The following is a 13,632-nucleotide window of genomic DNA, read 5'->3' as shown; positions in this document are numbered from 1 at the left end:
GGTCAGCCAAGACTTACCTATGTACGCATCTCCCCCAAGCCGTTTGATAAACTCCTCTAGGGCTCCAGCCCGAGCCCGACCCCGAGAAGGCGAAGAGGCGACAGAAAGCGAACGGACGAGCGCGTCTTTGCGTCTTCCTAGGATGTGGCGAATAGAGGAAACCAAGGTGCGTCATCTGACGCTTAAAGAAAGTCTCCCGTGCACCCTCAAATTTCAACTCGCGGAAAGATGTCGCAAAGTCAACACTCTTCCTCCAAGAGTGACTACTGATATCGATGAAACCATCTCCACACCACTCTGTAATCGTATTATTCTGACTAGATTCTGACACGCAATGAGCTACGTCACCAACGCTACCGCCTGGCTGTCTGATTCGATCAATTTCCAGACCAAAAACATGATCGCTGCCTTCTACGAGCTCGCAGACTCCAGTGAGGACACGGGTCACCGACTGTCCACCGAGGTATTTTCGAATGAGGCGACCTTTATCAGTCCTAGTGGGACTTTCCATGGGTCTATAGGTGAGATCGATCTTCCATCGTGGCGATCCAGATTCTTTGAAAGCTGCCTTCTTCAATGACAACCAGGGGCTTATGTGTGCTTGACAGAGATATCAAAATGCAGGGAGGGTGCATGGAGTGTCGTGAATTTGAGGCGGCACATCACCTCAAAGGCGTTCGCAGCACTCGTAGGCACAAATACGAATAGCAAGACTGAATTAGTCTTGCTTGGGTCCGTCCACATGGAGTTTATCAACAAGAAGACTCTCGACTCGCCGTTCGCAGCTCACATTGTCATTGGGTCCTCTACTCAAGCATTAACTGAGCCTCGTATCGACTTCATGGAAGTGTTTTCTGTAAGTCATAATCCTTTGTATCTTTGTGTTACTTGCCTCAACTAGAGCATTTCTGATACTATTCTGCGGCAGGATAAATCGCGGCTTGCGGAGGTCTTGAGCGCGAGGTAGCTGATTGATGAGAGAACTGGGTTGAATTGCTGTCATTCTTTGGAGCAAGGGATTTTCTTCATGGAAATGAGTCTGTTCTGAAGTATTCGGCAATAGTGTGTATAGTACCTAATGTGAGCAGACATTGTGTTCGCACGCCTCATCCCGTATTCCGTGGGTGCAGGCCATGCAAAACTAACATATCATCGGTTGTGTCCCGACCTCGCGTGGTCTTCCTTGACGCATTATTAAATACAATGAATTTATCTCTAGCCTCCGTCGATAAGAAAGTGAGGCTGTTTTGATGCGGTGGGCGTCTCCTCAGCACAGAAGATGCCTGGTTAGTCACATTTGCCTCCTAGATTGTGCTTGATCGTTTTTCCCCAAACCGACCTGTTAAAGCCCAACTATGCTCTTTCGGTACTAAACTTGTGCTAAATATCCTTTATGTAACGTGAATCCTGATTATTCCATCTCAAAAGGTGTCCTTTACTCCGTGCTCTTCTTCTAAATTGCCCGTGCATTAGACATTCGCTGCTTGCACTGCCGTACAAGCCACAACATATATAATTTAGGGGCATGTGTAAAGGAAACCACCCGGCCAACAGCACGATGCCGCCAAGTTCAAACAGCCACGGCGTTCTCAAGCGCTTGCGAAATCATAGCATATGAAAAACCTGGCAATTCTCATCAGCCTCGTTTCTACTACACTTTGATATTGACAGTAAAATGGTTTGTGAATATGTCGACCGAAGCCTCCACTTCACGGGGACGAGATGTCGGTCCAGCATACGACCGGGATGCTATCGTCGGAAGCATCAAGCGATGCTATGAACTCATTGCCAAGATGGTCTCGACCGGACCTGATCACATCACATACCCCCCGCAAGGAGGCTGGGGTGACAATATCATCCCCCTCGAGAAGCTGCGACGCCTTGGCTTCAACGACGTGACGATTAACCTGGTGCGGCATCTTCCGTATGTCACCAGTCACCGACCGATGTTCCCGTCCACCCAGACCATCAACTATTTTAAGAATGGTCTTAGTGGTTCCGACGAGAAATATCAACTCGAAGATCCCAATTCTGTTGGACTCTGGCCACTGCTAGAAGGAAGAATCCCACAAGACATACTCCCACTATCCAAACCGCTGAGAGGAGACAGACTAGGAATCTGGTGGTTACTCGATACCAACACAGGTAAGTCAAGTACAGGCTTTCGGTTGGGCTTGGAAGCCCCTTGTCTAACCTTTCGGCATGGCAGACGATCTCACTGCTCATGACACATATACTTCAAGACCTGTGGAGGAGATCCCAGAAGACGAGCAATGGCGCGCGGCGAGACCCGTGCACGCCGTTACGTATTTCGATGGCTAATGCGAAGACTCGATCTCGCTCGAGATGTTCCCCGTTCCTGGTGATTCCACCCGCAGCGAATGGCAGGTATGGCAACCGAAGTGGATGCGCGCTTATCAGAAATGGGTAGATGTGAGTGTACCCCGTGTAAGAGCATGCGAGAATGTGTGTACCCAAATACTAAGTAAACGGGTAGGAAGCCCAAGAAATCTATTGCGAGTGCCGTTGGCCAGGTTCAAAAGAGATTCCAGCGTGAGAAATGCCGCAAGCTCCCAGGTAAGATGCAAGACAGGCTCACGGTTGAGGAAAATGAGAAACTACAGAGGAGAATTGCGGTTTCTTCGGAGACGTGAAGATGGTTCTCGTCTGGCATATTACTACGGGCTGGGCCGACCTGAATTCGTCATATCAACTTTTATAACGATTTGGTGATAAACGCGGGACGGTGATTTGGGCATGGCTGGCACCGTAAAGTATACATTTCACCTTGCATTCAAGAATAGAACTTACTCATTTGCATGTCAGCCTGATATCTTCTGCTCATCATCAAGTTCGATTATAGGATAAATGATTAGTGGCTGGCGGTTGGTCTTAGACCCATGTCGTTAATGACTTAATGGAGGTCGTCAACAAAAAGGTATTCTACGAGAGGTCTGTCATTAAGCGCCTCACTATGTGTTCATGTACGTCTTCGGTATGTGATAGTTGCTCAAGAACAACAGACATTGTTCATCGTGTTCTCAACTCTCCTGCTCTTTGCTGACGCATGATAGCCATAACAACTTGATCTTTGGCCCACATCGGCAAAAAGCTGGATGCGGCTTGTTGTAGCGCGTGGCTCCAGTATCCAATAACTACTCCATGCCCACGACCGCTCCGTGCTAAGGCGGCTCTGGCCATAGTCTGAGAATCGGGTGTAAATAGCGATGGGGCCTCCTTCAAATGCGAAACATCTGTGACTCTGCCGATTCTGACGCCTAGCATTTCAACGCTGTTGGCCGCATCGTCAAGTTTGAACTCCAGACCCACGGCACGCGTCATATTCATGAGGAACTGCTTGCTAGCGCTGTATGCCGCCAGTAGAGGAAATCCTTGGTCTGCCATGGAGCTGATATTCATAACCATGGCCGGCGCATTTTGCTGGAGAGTTGGTAGGAGCACTCGTGTCAAGTGTAGTGGGAAAAGCGCATTCAGGCTGACGTTGCTGTTGATCCGGTCCATCGAGCATTCGATGAGGGGCGAGAAAACCGGATTGGTCGGGCCGCCTCCCGCATTGTTGACGACTACGGTGAGGTGCAACTCGCGAAGCTCTGCTTGAATCGACTCAAAATCCAAAGGAGCTTGCGAAGAATTACCGGTTTGAGATGGCCGCACAGCCCCACTGCAGTTGATACATGGCACAGCACTCGCGTCTGCCACCAGTATGCGGAATGAGCTTTCTGGGCATTTTGTTCGCAAATCAGACGCGACAGCAGAGAGCTTGGCGTGATTCCGCCCGTGAAGTACGACGTTGAACCCTTGCATCGCCAATTCGGATGCAAAGGCACGACCAATGCCGTCTGAAGCACCGGTCACCAGGGCCCAGGGCGCATCGCCGTTCGACGAATTGTGCGCATAACGACTAAGTCTCGAAGGAAGTGTGTAGATGGCAATCCAATTCGCTATTTTAACGACGGTAATACCGATCGTCAAAATACCGACAAAAGTTATGATGGTTTGCGTGTTCGCCATTTAACGTGCGGGGGAGTTCGTGGTAGGTGCTAATGTGGGATGTGACGTGCGGATGAAGGCATGTATTGAGGAAAGTTGTGCGGAGTTGGAGTTTGTCCAGCCAACTCCGCGCGAATCGGTGAAAGTGAGGAAGACAGTTACAAGCGATAGACCGGAGAAAAACATTTACCGCGGACCGCGCTCATACGCCACTTCCTTCGATCCTTCCATGGAACTAAGATGGTCACATTTCCAAAGATCTTTTGGAGGCATGATGAGTGCTGCCTGGATCGAACGTATTCCCCCTTGCATCCAGTAGAATGGAACATAATTGGTACTTTTGTCGCTCCAACGACTACTCTAGTCAAAAGGACAAACACGATGATTCATGTTGGCATTGAAGTGAGCTCCTGGTCTACGCTATCAACTAAGGTGCTCTTGCAATAAGGAATCTGCAACACCTCAGCGATACCAGACTGACTTCGAATGGACTCATCAGATGCAAAAACATGAAGTTAGGAACAATCCCGACTTTTTAAACGAAGAGGGTAGAGTCAGCTCCAGAACGGGTTTGCAAAGAGGCGTGTGGGTGTGGTCCCGGATGCGGCTAGCGCGCTGGCTGGGCTATCGGGCTCGGGCTCGGGATCTACAACTTGTCGGCGTGGGTGGGGCCGGGAGAAGGTAGCAGGGCTTCCTCGGGCGGGACATCCGGCCTCATCTCAGGCAACCCAGTCACCACTTGGATTCGAGCCCGAGGCTGTAAGCAGGGTCTCTATGCTTCAAGGAAGCTTTTTAGTGAGTGACCTGCGAATCGACGGCAATTCCATCGTGGAGATCCACTGTATTGCGCATGAGAAGCGTTCAGTGATGTGTAGCAGCCGTGGCTGTTTCACTACCTCGGACCCCGACGGAACCAGGGCACTCACTGTCATTTAGCATGGTGTTGGTCACTAAACACACCTGTTCAAACGGGTTGAACAGAAGGCTTGCCCCGGAGACTGCCCCGGGTCTCCATCATGACGGAAACAGGGCAGTCTTGCACTTGATGACGAACCAAGGTTTATATCTAGGCCCGTCTTTTGGTCCTCTTGCTCATGCATGTATCAAGCCCCACGGTACAAGCACTTGCAGTCCCCCAAAACATATTCTAGCATCTGCAAAACCAAAATTTCAACAAAGACACCCAATTACAGCACAGAATTCATGGCGTTGGACGAGCCGAAACCAAACCCTAGCTTGGAGGTGCTGCCCAAGGGAGTCGTCATTATTGCCGGCGGGGGACCGATCGGTCTGCTACTTGCGCGAGTGCTCTCCTTCTACGGCGTGAAGTTGAGGCTCTTTGAACGCAATAAGACCACCATCAAGTGGCCAAAAATGGATCTGACAAATGCTCGGTCAATGGAGATCTTCCGCAAGCTGGGCCTCGCCGATGACCTCCGAAAGCAAGGCGTGCCGGCGAATATGGACCAGAATGTTATCATCTCCACTGGGCTTCCTGCCGAAAAGCCGCTCACTCAATGGGATCTGCCAGGGGTAGATAGCTTCAGGTCCCAGATTCAGAAAACGAATGACGGTACACAGCCCCAAGAGCCTTGGCAGAGAGTCTCGCAAGCCATCTTCGAGAAGTGGCTAAAAAAGATTTGCGATGACGACCCTCTCATTGACCTCAACTACGGCTTCAAGTTGGAACACGTCGAAGAGAACTCTAGCTTCGCAAACACGACGGTTACTGATGTGGATACTGGGAAGAGAACAGTGTTCAGGTCTGACTACGTCGTGGGCTGCGACGGCGCCTCGAGTCGAACCCGTACCTCGTTATTCGTTCCTGTCGACGGAGGTCCAATGTAAGTTCCGGCCAACAGGGCACATCTTGAATATAATCTGACCAGCATTTGTAGACCATCTTGTGCCTTGATAGTTCATTTCAAGTCTCGTGATCTAACAAAATTACACAAACAAGGGAGGTTCTGGCACATCTTCTTCCTCGGCCAGTCAGGCGGCTTTGAGGGCGCCATTATTTCACAAGACGAGAAGGATACCTGGACGACCCATCTATTTCTGCCCCTAGATGCCGAGCCTGAAAAGATCGAATCTCATGATGCCGTCTACCGCGTCCTCGGTGGGCTCTACGGACCGTACAAATTCCAAATCGACGAAATCCTGGTCCATTCCATCTGGAGGCCAAATGTCGCCGTAACACGCAACTAGAGAAGTCAAGAGGGGCATGTGTTCCTCGCCGGCGACTCTGCACATCAGAACATTCCTACAGGGGGCTACGGGATGAACATGGGCATCGGAGACGCCTTCGATCTCGGATGGAAACTCGCTGCGGTGATCAAGGGTGAGGGTGGCGTAAGGCTCCTCGAGTCTTACGAACTGGAGCGCAAACCCGTGGCTCTCCGGAACGTGGAACGATCCCACGTTCATTTCAAAGTCCATAATGAGTTGCAGACCTTGCTCGGTGGCGGAAATCCGCGTCGCGTTGACTCCGATACAAAGGAGGCACGCCTCCTCAGACAGCATGTTCATGAGTTCTACCAAAGTCATGACGGGGAAAACAGGGACATTGGGATAGAGATGGGATACCGGTACAAATCACACGTCATTTTTCATCAACAAGACGACGGTAGCGAGCCTCTCTCGGATCCACGCTACTACACCCCGACGACGTGGCCTGGTGGTCGGCCCCCTCACTTGTTCCTCTCAGATGGCACCGCAATATTCGATAAGTTTGGAAAACACTGGTCGTTGCTTTTCTTCACTGATGTGGATGTGGGACAATATCATCTTTTCAAAGCCGCGAATGATATGAGCTTGAGTATGTCGCTTGTTCATCTCTCGGGAGAGACGCAAGCTAGAGGGTTGTATGAGAGAGACCTGGTCTTGATCCGCCCAGACCAACATGTTGCCTGGAGAGCCGAGGCGGTGGAATCACCAGCAATTGCAGATACGATCCTATGTAATATCTCTGGTCAAATTTTAAATGGTGTGAGGAACCTGGTTATCGAAGACGCAAAACACGGGATGACGATGGCTTCTGAGAAGTCGATGAAGACAGGGGGAGTTCCCAGCTGAACTAGGTGCGAGATAGATGCTCGAAAACACTCCTTTCTTCTCAAGCAGACCTGCGATTCATGGCGATCCATGCATAACCTTGCCTTTCGTATCTCTGAGCTGTCCTAAGGTAGGTACTTACGTTGTAGATACGAGAAGCAGACGTCCGCCTATATGTTTATTGTGATTGACCCAAGATATCACTCACCTCACGACCGCTTTCAGTTTCCAAATTAATACGAGCTCTTTGTCAACTTCTTCCTACCGTTCATCGAAGATCTCAATGTCATCAGATTCGCATCACTAGCCGGCAACATGATGTACATGATCGTGTCTCGCTCTCTGAATAATTACTAGTCGTGACTCTGAGAATCTAAATAATCCGATTCTCTTCTCCCTATGACTACATTTCACATGACGGGTGAACAGTTTTAGGTAGATAGTCAGGATCATTATGAAAATCCAAACTAACGCAAATCACAGCTACATGTTGTCTGAAAGTTCATCCGGCATCCAGGTACTGAACGCCATACCCTCCGGGACCTGCTTCCATTGCATGGTGACCGGGTCCAATGACTGCTTGCACTTGTCAGCGGCATCTCTGCATATAGCGACCTTCTCCGCAGATCAGGCTTGATTTGGGCGGGATATTCAGATGGCTGTACGGTAATACCACCGACGAGGTCTTCAATGTCGTATTTCACCGGATCGCCTTGGCCATCTACGGTCGGGGAGAAGTCGAAAGCCCACAAGAGCCTCGACATGCCCAGGAAGAGCGATCTTTCGGCGATGTGAATACCCTGACACAGGCGTCGTCCTGCGCCGAAGACGAAGTTGTCGCGTTTTTTCGTGTCCCCCATAGCGGACTGATAGAGCGTTGTGTGGTCATCCTTAAAGCGCTCGGGGTCGAATACGCGAGGGTTGGGCGACCGCTCTTCATCCATGTGGATGGCCCTATGTTGCGTTCAGGCATCAGAGGCCGTCATGTAGTTAGGGGTTCACTCACCACACATTATTCACAACAGTCGCACCTTTTGGGATGTTGTAGCCCATGTAAACGTCGTCCTTGACCGCGGCATGTGGCACGCCGAGAAAGACAGTGGGCATCCACCGCAGGCTCTCCTTGATGCAACAGCGGATGTACGGCAGGTTCGGATAGTCATCGATGGTGGGAAGACGATCGTTGCCGATCACCCGATCAATTTCTTCCTGAGCCTTTCTTTGCACATCTGGCCAAACGAGAACGGCCTGGATGAAACCATAGAGGGTTCCTGCCGTCGTGTCTGAGCCTGCTTCGAGCAGCGAGCCGCTGATATAAGCAGCAGCATCGTCGCTAAATCCTTCTTATGTCTGAGCACGATAGATGTCGTTGCAGAAGCAGGGCTGTGGGATCATTCGTCACAAAGTTCCTCGTTATTTCTCGATGTCGAGCTCAGGATTGTGGTACTCACCAATCCTGTTGCGTCATCGAGTGCTTTCTTCGACATCATCCAGTGCCTAAGATAGTTCTTGCTCTCAATCTCGTAAAGCTTCTTCGCGTATCTGACGTTGGGCGCAATAGCACTTGGTAAGCTTTGGATGAAAGGGTAAACATCTGCCAACTGAGCGCTAGAACTTCCGGACAGCTTGCCCCAATTCTCAAAGCTCTATGCCATGAGTAGTCAGTATTTGTAAACACATCTCACGTTAATCCCTGTTGCGGTGGGAAGAGTCGAGCTCATTACCTCAAACAGCTGCAGGAGCTTCGGGTCATGGTTGTCAGTACAGCGATAACCGTAAATCATCTGCGTAGAAAGAGAGTAGGTGAATCTTCTTATGTGTTGGAGAAAGTCGGAAGGAGTTTCCAAGAGATCGTCTAGGAGAATCATATTCTCGAGGTCCTGGTAAGGGACGTACGTGACAGCAGCCTTGATGTTCAAGATATTGTGTACCATGCGATGGATCATTCGCCAGTTGTCTCCGTATCTCTGGATCTTGTTAACAGCTGGCCAGTTCCCAAAAAGTAAAAGCTTCCACATATTTCCTCTTTTTACTTACCATCACAACGAGGCGGAGATCACCACTGGCTACCTTCTGACCGATAAACATGTCTGGCCGGTCAGAGTAGTTGCCACTCCTCTTGTCCAGTACTTCTTTGACCGTTGTGTCCGACGACAGAACGATCATGACTTTTGTTCCGAGTATCAACGAGTAGATCGGTCTACGGCGCCATTGAGTTAGTGACGAGACAAAAGCTTCACTCTTCTGCCTGCCTTGGTCTTCGACTAACCCCCCCCCCGCAAGTAAGTATGTGATCTTGTCAACGACTCCAACTACTATCAATTGTCCATTTGAGACCAGATTTTGCAATGTCGTTACCTGGAGGAGGGCTGGAGAGACCCAACAATTCCGTCTGTTCAAATAAGCATGAAACCCAGGCTAACCTCACCGTAGGTACAAGGGAAGACTTAGCTCGGTACATTAGAGTCATGCAATGTGGACGTGCTGCTTGATAAGGAGTGGCCGCTATGATGAATTTAGAGTTTAGCAGAGTATCGCAAAGCCCTCACTCATAGGCCAGTGAGATAAGAGATAGTCTTGCCCCTAGACGGAATGTGAATTCCTATCTCTCAGCGACTCTACCACTGACTACCAAAGTAATTGATAGGCCATTTACGGAAAGACCCTTGTCAATTTCTACAGACGCCTTTCTAAGGGCCTGGCCACAAGGCCGGATGAACGATTTCATATCAATTGCCCGACTTATTAAAACTTGCGACATGCGCCTTGCAACAGGACAATCCGAACGCAAGGCGGCAGTCAATCTTCATAGCCCTGTATCTTTTGCCCGATATGTTGTCACTCAGGAAAGTTCTCGTGTATAGCATCATTTTCTCATCCGGTGAGCTCCTCTTGGCCTCGCAGTTTTGTCATCTCTAACAAGCTACATCATCAACCATCATTGGCTATGATTCCGGATACTTGAATGGCGTGCTTGGTTCCGAAGACTTCATCAGAATCTACGGTGTCAAACATGGCGTCACCGGAGAGCTGTACTTGACTCCATATACCCGGAGCATGTTTTCTGCGCTGTTCGTTGTCGGAGCTCTTATAGGATGTCAATTAGTGGCACCGCTTACTAGTCTGAGTAAGTTTGTTGAGCTTTTCAAAGTCTGAGAGTCGCCGCAACATCGCTGATGCTTTGTAGTTGGCCGACGAGGCAACTTGCTCACAGCATCTATTACCTACGCTGTGGGTGTTGCCCTTCAGACCGCTGGACTTGCGTCCACTGTGTTCATCGTCGGCCGCGTCTTGCTCGGTATTGCCCTCGGTCTTATCTCCATCACGGTAAGAACCCAGTATTCAACCTCCTGTTTGGTTGGATGACAACTAACTTCCGTAATGCAGGTCCCCGCGTATCTCATGGAATGCTCTACGTCGACGAATCGAGGACAATTGATGGCATTCTACACCCAATTCCTCACCACAGGTAACGTCATAGCATGTGGTATCAGCCTGGGAACTTCCAAGTACACAGATTCCCGAAGTTGGCGTAAGTAAATTGGGAAAACGTCAAGGCTCCATGTGTGCAAAGGTTGATCCAGATATAGGCATCACAATTGCATTTCAGCTGGTGTTGGCACTGGTCGTTTTCGTCGGAGTCTTTTTCTGCCCAGAGTCGCCACTCCTTCTCGCCAAGAAGAACCAGAAATCCAAAGCGCGCCGGGCTCTCGCCATTCTCCGCAATGCAGACATCAACTCACTAGAGGTCGACGAAGCCATGGTCGAGATCGAGAATTACATCGCAGACCAGAGCGCAAACGGAAGTGCCAAGTTCATTGAGTGCGTCCGAGGAACCGACCTGAGAAGAACTCTCATTGGCGTAGCTATGTCATTCTTCACCATATCCACTGGCATCACCTTCTGGTTTGGCTATGGAACGACCTTCTTTGCGGCCGCGGGTGTGGACGACTCGTACCTGATATCTCTTGTTCTCGCCATCACCAACTGTGTCTTCACGGCACCTTCTATGTATCTTATTGAGCGTTTGGGAAGAAGCAAATCTTTGATCGCTGGTGGAGTTCTCATGGGACTCGCCCAGCTACTCACTGGCGTCATCCATAGTGCCGCTCCGGATAGCAAGGCCGACAAGATGATGCTTATTGTTGGGGCGGTGTTCTTCATCGCTTCGTATGCACCAACGTGGGGCATCGGGGGTAGGTTGTCTTTCTTGAGACACTGCAGAAGGAAACTCGACTGACAGATTGTGTAGGCTGGTTGCTGATGGCAGAGCCCCTGTCCGGCCGCGCGAGTAATTACCAATCTTCCATCGTTTTGGTGGCATATTGGATCATCACATGGCTCGTTGGATTTGTGACGCCGTACATGATTGACGAGACAGCCGGCGATCTCGGGGTCAAAGTCTCTTATATCTGGTTCGGTATGACTGTTCTGTCTCTCGTGTGGGCCTATACTTGTTTGCCGGAGCTCACTGGACTTTCGAGAATGGAGGTACGTTTTGATTCCCCGAGGATCAGAGTTATCGTCTCACGCACATGCCTAACGTTACAGATCGATAAACTCTTTGATGAGAGAGTGCCTGCATGGCGATCACGGACTTGGCAGAAGCAGCTTCGTACCATTCAAGCAGTCCCTGAGTCTGGTTCAGACAATGCTGTCATCATCGAGGAAAAGATGCGGCACAAGGATGATTCGTCATCTTAGCTCAAAATCTCAGTGCAGCTTCCCAGGTTGACTGCCAAAAGATAGTTACTTGGGGTTCCCAGGGCAGACTCGTTGAAGTGAGGGATTGGTGAAGGGGCGAAAGAAGCGCATGTAGCAAGGTCGCCGTAGCAGATGCCTAGAAGCTTGGGTCTAATATCTGATTCACTTTGTCCTCAGTTGACAAATGCTCTCCACACTATGTGGCTTCATATCAGTAGCAAATAAAAAAGTGTTGCTCATCCGTATCCTACAGTTGTGTCTTCATATCAGGATATCCCATCACTGTGCTGTGAGTGCTGCCGACGCGTCAGTAAATGGGAGATGCAGCAGCGGTCTCAGCGATGCCATTAAGAGTTTGAGTTCCTCTATTGAACACCGCTTGAAGGCTCCAACACTATTCATCCGATGTGGGCAGTGACCGTAGTGAGTGACCCTCAGCAAATTCTCTTCACAATGGCTGTCGAGCGATCGACCTTCCAGATTTCTCACAAAATACCTAAGTAGCAAGTGATCTAATCGTACTGTATGTTGATGTACGTCCCTTGATTCAATCCCCTAAGCTATGCAGTAATTGTCATCTCAATTTGAATGAAACTCAATGGCGCTACTGTCCTAATCAATCCTGACTACCAACTTCCCGGCGTTTGAACAACTCCCAAAGGCTTTCATTCGCGACGGAACTTCCTCAAGACAGACTTCTGTAATCATAGGCTTCACTTTGCCGTCTCTGATGAACTCCATGACCTCATAACTCTCATCCCATCCACCCGTTAACAGACCTTGAAACCTGATAGAGCGCTTAACCATCGAAGTCAGGGGAATTGCCAAGTTACCCCTTGATTTCGTGACACTGAAAGACGTGAGAAGTTTCCCTTACAAACAGCCTGAAAGTTGACTCATCCTACGCAAATCACTGAACCTCCGTCGCAAACGTAATCAGTCAGCCCTTCAAAAGCAGATTCTTCGCCTGATGTTACTAGAAGAGAGTCTGCACCGCGGCGAGCCTCTCCTATGGTGCGTAACCTACTACAGGCTACTACAGGCATCTGAAATTCTTTCCATAAACTCGGTCCGTTCGGCTGTTTTGGTATTTGTAGGTGCAGCGACAAACTCGTCAAAAACATCAGCAGCGCTTGAGCCCAAGGCTTTCACCTTCCATGGTAAATCGATACCAATAACCTTGGCTCCAAAGACGTTGCGAGCCATCATGCCGGCCAGATGGCCGATTCCTCCGCACACCCCACTAACGATGACCACGTCGCCGGACTCAGGATTCGCAGCTTTCAACGCTCTAAATGCCGCGGCCCCGGAGCAAAGGGCTGTGGTGTAGACACCGAGACGCGGGCCCACCGTCTCATCAAATATGAACTCTGGCAGGGGCATGAGGGAAGCATATGGTGCGGTCATGTACTGCTGGAACGTGCCGTTGTGGTTTCGAGGAAATTTCGTTTGCTTTGGACAGGATTCGGGCACGTTGCGAGTACAGTAATGACAGCTTCGGCAGTAGGAAGCTAGGTATCTCGCGGCAACCGGTTTCCCGAGGAGAGATCGATCGTGGCTCATGACGATGTGTCCAATGCCTTCATGACCAGCAATGTGATTAGGTCCCCGGAGACCATCTTCGGGGCCAAGCGAAAAGACGACATCCTGAAATGGTACGGCGTTAGTACACCTAGGGCTTTCGGTATCATCCCGTATTCTCATGAGGGGTCACTCACACTACCACAAATGCCAGTGCAAGCTATTTTCACAACGAACTCACCAAGACCAGGATGTTGGACGGGAATTAATTGAACCTCTTGGTTGAGTTTGGGGCCTAGATATGCCCTTTTGAGTCTAAGGCTGTAGTTCAACCACATCCCT

The 13,632-nt window shown here is 49.9% G+C and overlaps 7 protein-coding genes across 7 annotated transcripts; 4 read left to right on the top strand and 3 right to left on the bottom strand.

Annotated features, from left to right (window-relative positions):
• Positions 1-266: 266 nt before the first annotated feature.
• On the top strand, positions 267-1,155 carry BDP55DRAFT_771761 (uncharacterized protein). The gene is made up of 3 exons (XM_060581119.1): positions 267-521; positions 609-856; positions 929-1,155. The coding sequence occupies exons 1-3, from the start codon at positions 335-337 to the stop codon at positions 965-967; spliced, it is 474 nt and encodes a 157-aa protein (XP_060425466.1). The 5' UTR covers positions 267-334; the 3' UTR covers positions 968-1,155.
• Positions 1,156-1,688: 533 nt separating this feature from the next.
• Positions 1,689-2,322, top strand: BDP55DRAFT_732306 (uncharacterized protein; the record flags this gene model as incomplete). The annotated part of the gene is made up of 2 exons (XM_060579931.1): positions 1,689-2,145; positions 2,210-2,322. The coding sequence occupies 2 exons, from the start codon at positions 1,689-1,691 to the stop codon at positions 2,320-2,322; spliced, it is 570 nt and encodes a 189-aa protein (XP_060425465.1).
• A 513-nt stretch (positions 2,323-2,835) lies between these two features.
• BDP55DRAFT_676252 (short chain dehydrogenase/reductase) lies at positions 2,836-4,129 on the bottom strand. The gene has a single exon (XM_060575798.1). The coding sequence runs from the start codon at positions 4,030-4,032 to the stop codon at positions 3,031-3,033; it is 1,002 nt and encodes a 333-aa protein (XP_060425464.1). The 5' UTR covers positions 4,033-4,129; the 3' UTR covers positions 2,836-3,030.
• Positions 4,130-5,214: 1,085 nt separating this feature from the next.
• BDP55DRAFT_696876 (monooxygenase) lies at positions 5,215-7,086 on the top strand (the record flags this gene model as incomplete). The annotated part of the gene is made up of 4 exons (XM_060577622.1): positions 5,215-5,855; positions 5,910-6,198; positions 6,220-6,997; positions 7,022-7,086. The coding sequence occupies 4 exons, from the start codon at positions 5,215-5,217 to the stop codon at positions 7,084-7,086; spliced, it is 1,773 nt and encodes a 590-aa protein (XP_060425463.1).
• Positions 7,087-7,405: 319 nt separating this feature from the next.
• BDP55DRAFT_771757 (cytochrome P450) lies at positions 7,406-9,449 on the bottom strand. The gene is made up of 7 exons (XM_060581118.1): positions 9,424-9,449; positions 9,103-9,265; positions 8,790-9,032; positions 8,513-8,711; positions 8,072-8,405; positions 7,731-8,019; positions 7,406-7,641 (listed from the first exon to the last, which is right to left on the bottom strand). The coding sequence occupies exons 2-7, from the start codon at positions 9,229-9,231 to the stop codon at positions 7,549-7,551; spliced, it is 1,287 nt and encodes a 428-aa protein (XP_060425462.1). The 5' UTR covers positions 9,232-9,265; positions 9,424-9,449; the 3' UTR covers positions 7,406-7,548.
• A 448-nt stretch (positions 9,450-9,897) lies between these two features.
• On the top strand, positions 9,898-11,964 carry BDP55DRAFT_718956 (general substrate transporter; the record flags this gene model as incomplete). Its single annotated transcript, XM_060578423.1, has 7 exons — positions 9,898-9,946; positions 9,989-10,192; positions 10,253-10,392; positions 10,453-10,597; positions 10,623-11,261; positions 11,318-11,556; positions 11,617-11,964. 7 exons carry the CDS (start codon positions 9,898-9,900, stop codon positions 11,767-11,769), a joined length of 1,569 nt encoding a protein of 522 aa, XP_060425461.1. The 3' UTR covers positions 11,770-11,964.
• Positions 11,965-12,381: 417 nt separating this feature from the next.
• Positions 12,382-13,628, bottom strand: BDP55DRAFT_752962 (chaperonin 10-like protein; the record flags this gene model as incomplete). Its single annotated transcript, XM_060580680.1, has 4 exons — positions 12,382-12,641; positions 12,689-12,778; positions 12,807-13,416; positions 13,488-13,628. The coding sequence occupies 4 exons, from the start codon at positions 13,626-13,628 to the stop codon at positions 12,382-12,384; spliced, it is 1,101 nt and encodes a 366-aa protein (XP_060425460.1).
• Between the last annotated feature and the right edge of the window lie 4 nt (positions 13,629-13,632).

Source organism: Colletotrichum godetiae (genome assembly GCF_030913485.1).
Source record: "Colletotrichum godetiae strain CBS 193.32 chromosome Unknown BDP55scaffold_47, whole genome shotgun sequence".
Lineage (NCBI taxonomy): Eukaryota > Fungi > Ascomycota > Sordariomycetes > Glomerellales > Glomerellaceae > Colletotrichum > Colletotrichum godetiae.
The sequence above is the reverse complement of the archived record's forward strand: the minus strand, read 5'-3'. Positions and strand labels throughout refer to the sequence as shown.

What these genes read in the sequence shown, in the direction of transcription:
- BDP55DRAFT_771761 (XM_060581119.1), top strand. Translation starts at nt 335, where the DNA reads ATGAGCTACGTCACCAACGCTACCGCCTGGCTGTCTGATTCGATCAAT. An exon ending in GACTTTCCATGGGTCTATAG is followed by an intron (nt 522 to 608) that starts GTGAGATCGATC and finishes TGTGCTTGACAG; the next exon opens with AGATATCAAAATGCAGGGAG. An exon ending in ACTTCATGGAAGTGTTTTCT is followed by an intron (nt 857 to 928) that starts GTAAGTCATAAT and finishes ATTCTGCGGCAG; the next exon opens with GATAAATCGCGGCTTGCGGA.
- BDP55DRAFT_676252 (XM_060575798.1), bottom strand. Translation starts at nt 4,032, where the DNA reads ATGGCGAACACGCAAACCATCATAACTTTTGTCGGTATTTTGACGATC.
- BDP55DRAFT_771757 (XM_060581118.1), bottom strand. Translation starts at nt 9,231, where the DNA reads ATGATCGTTCTGTCGTCGGACACAACGGTCAAAGAAGTACTGGACAAG. An exon ending in ATCTCCGCCTCGTTGTGATG is followed by an intron (nt 9,033 to 9,102) that starts GTAAGTAAAAAG and finishes AACAAGATCCAG; the next exon opens with AGATACGGAGACAACTGGCG. An exon ending in TGACGCAACAGGATTGGTGA is followed by an intron (nt 8,406 to 8,512) that starts GTACCACAATCC and finishes AGACATAAGAAG; the next exon opens with GATTTAGCGACGATGCTGCT.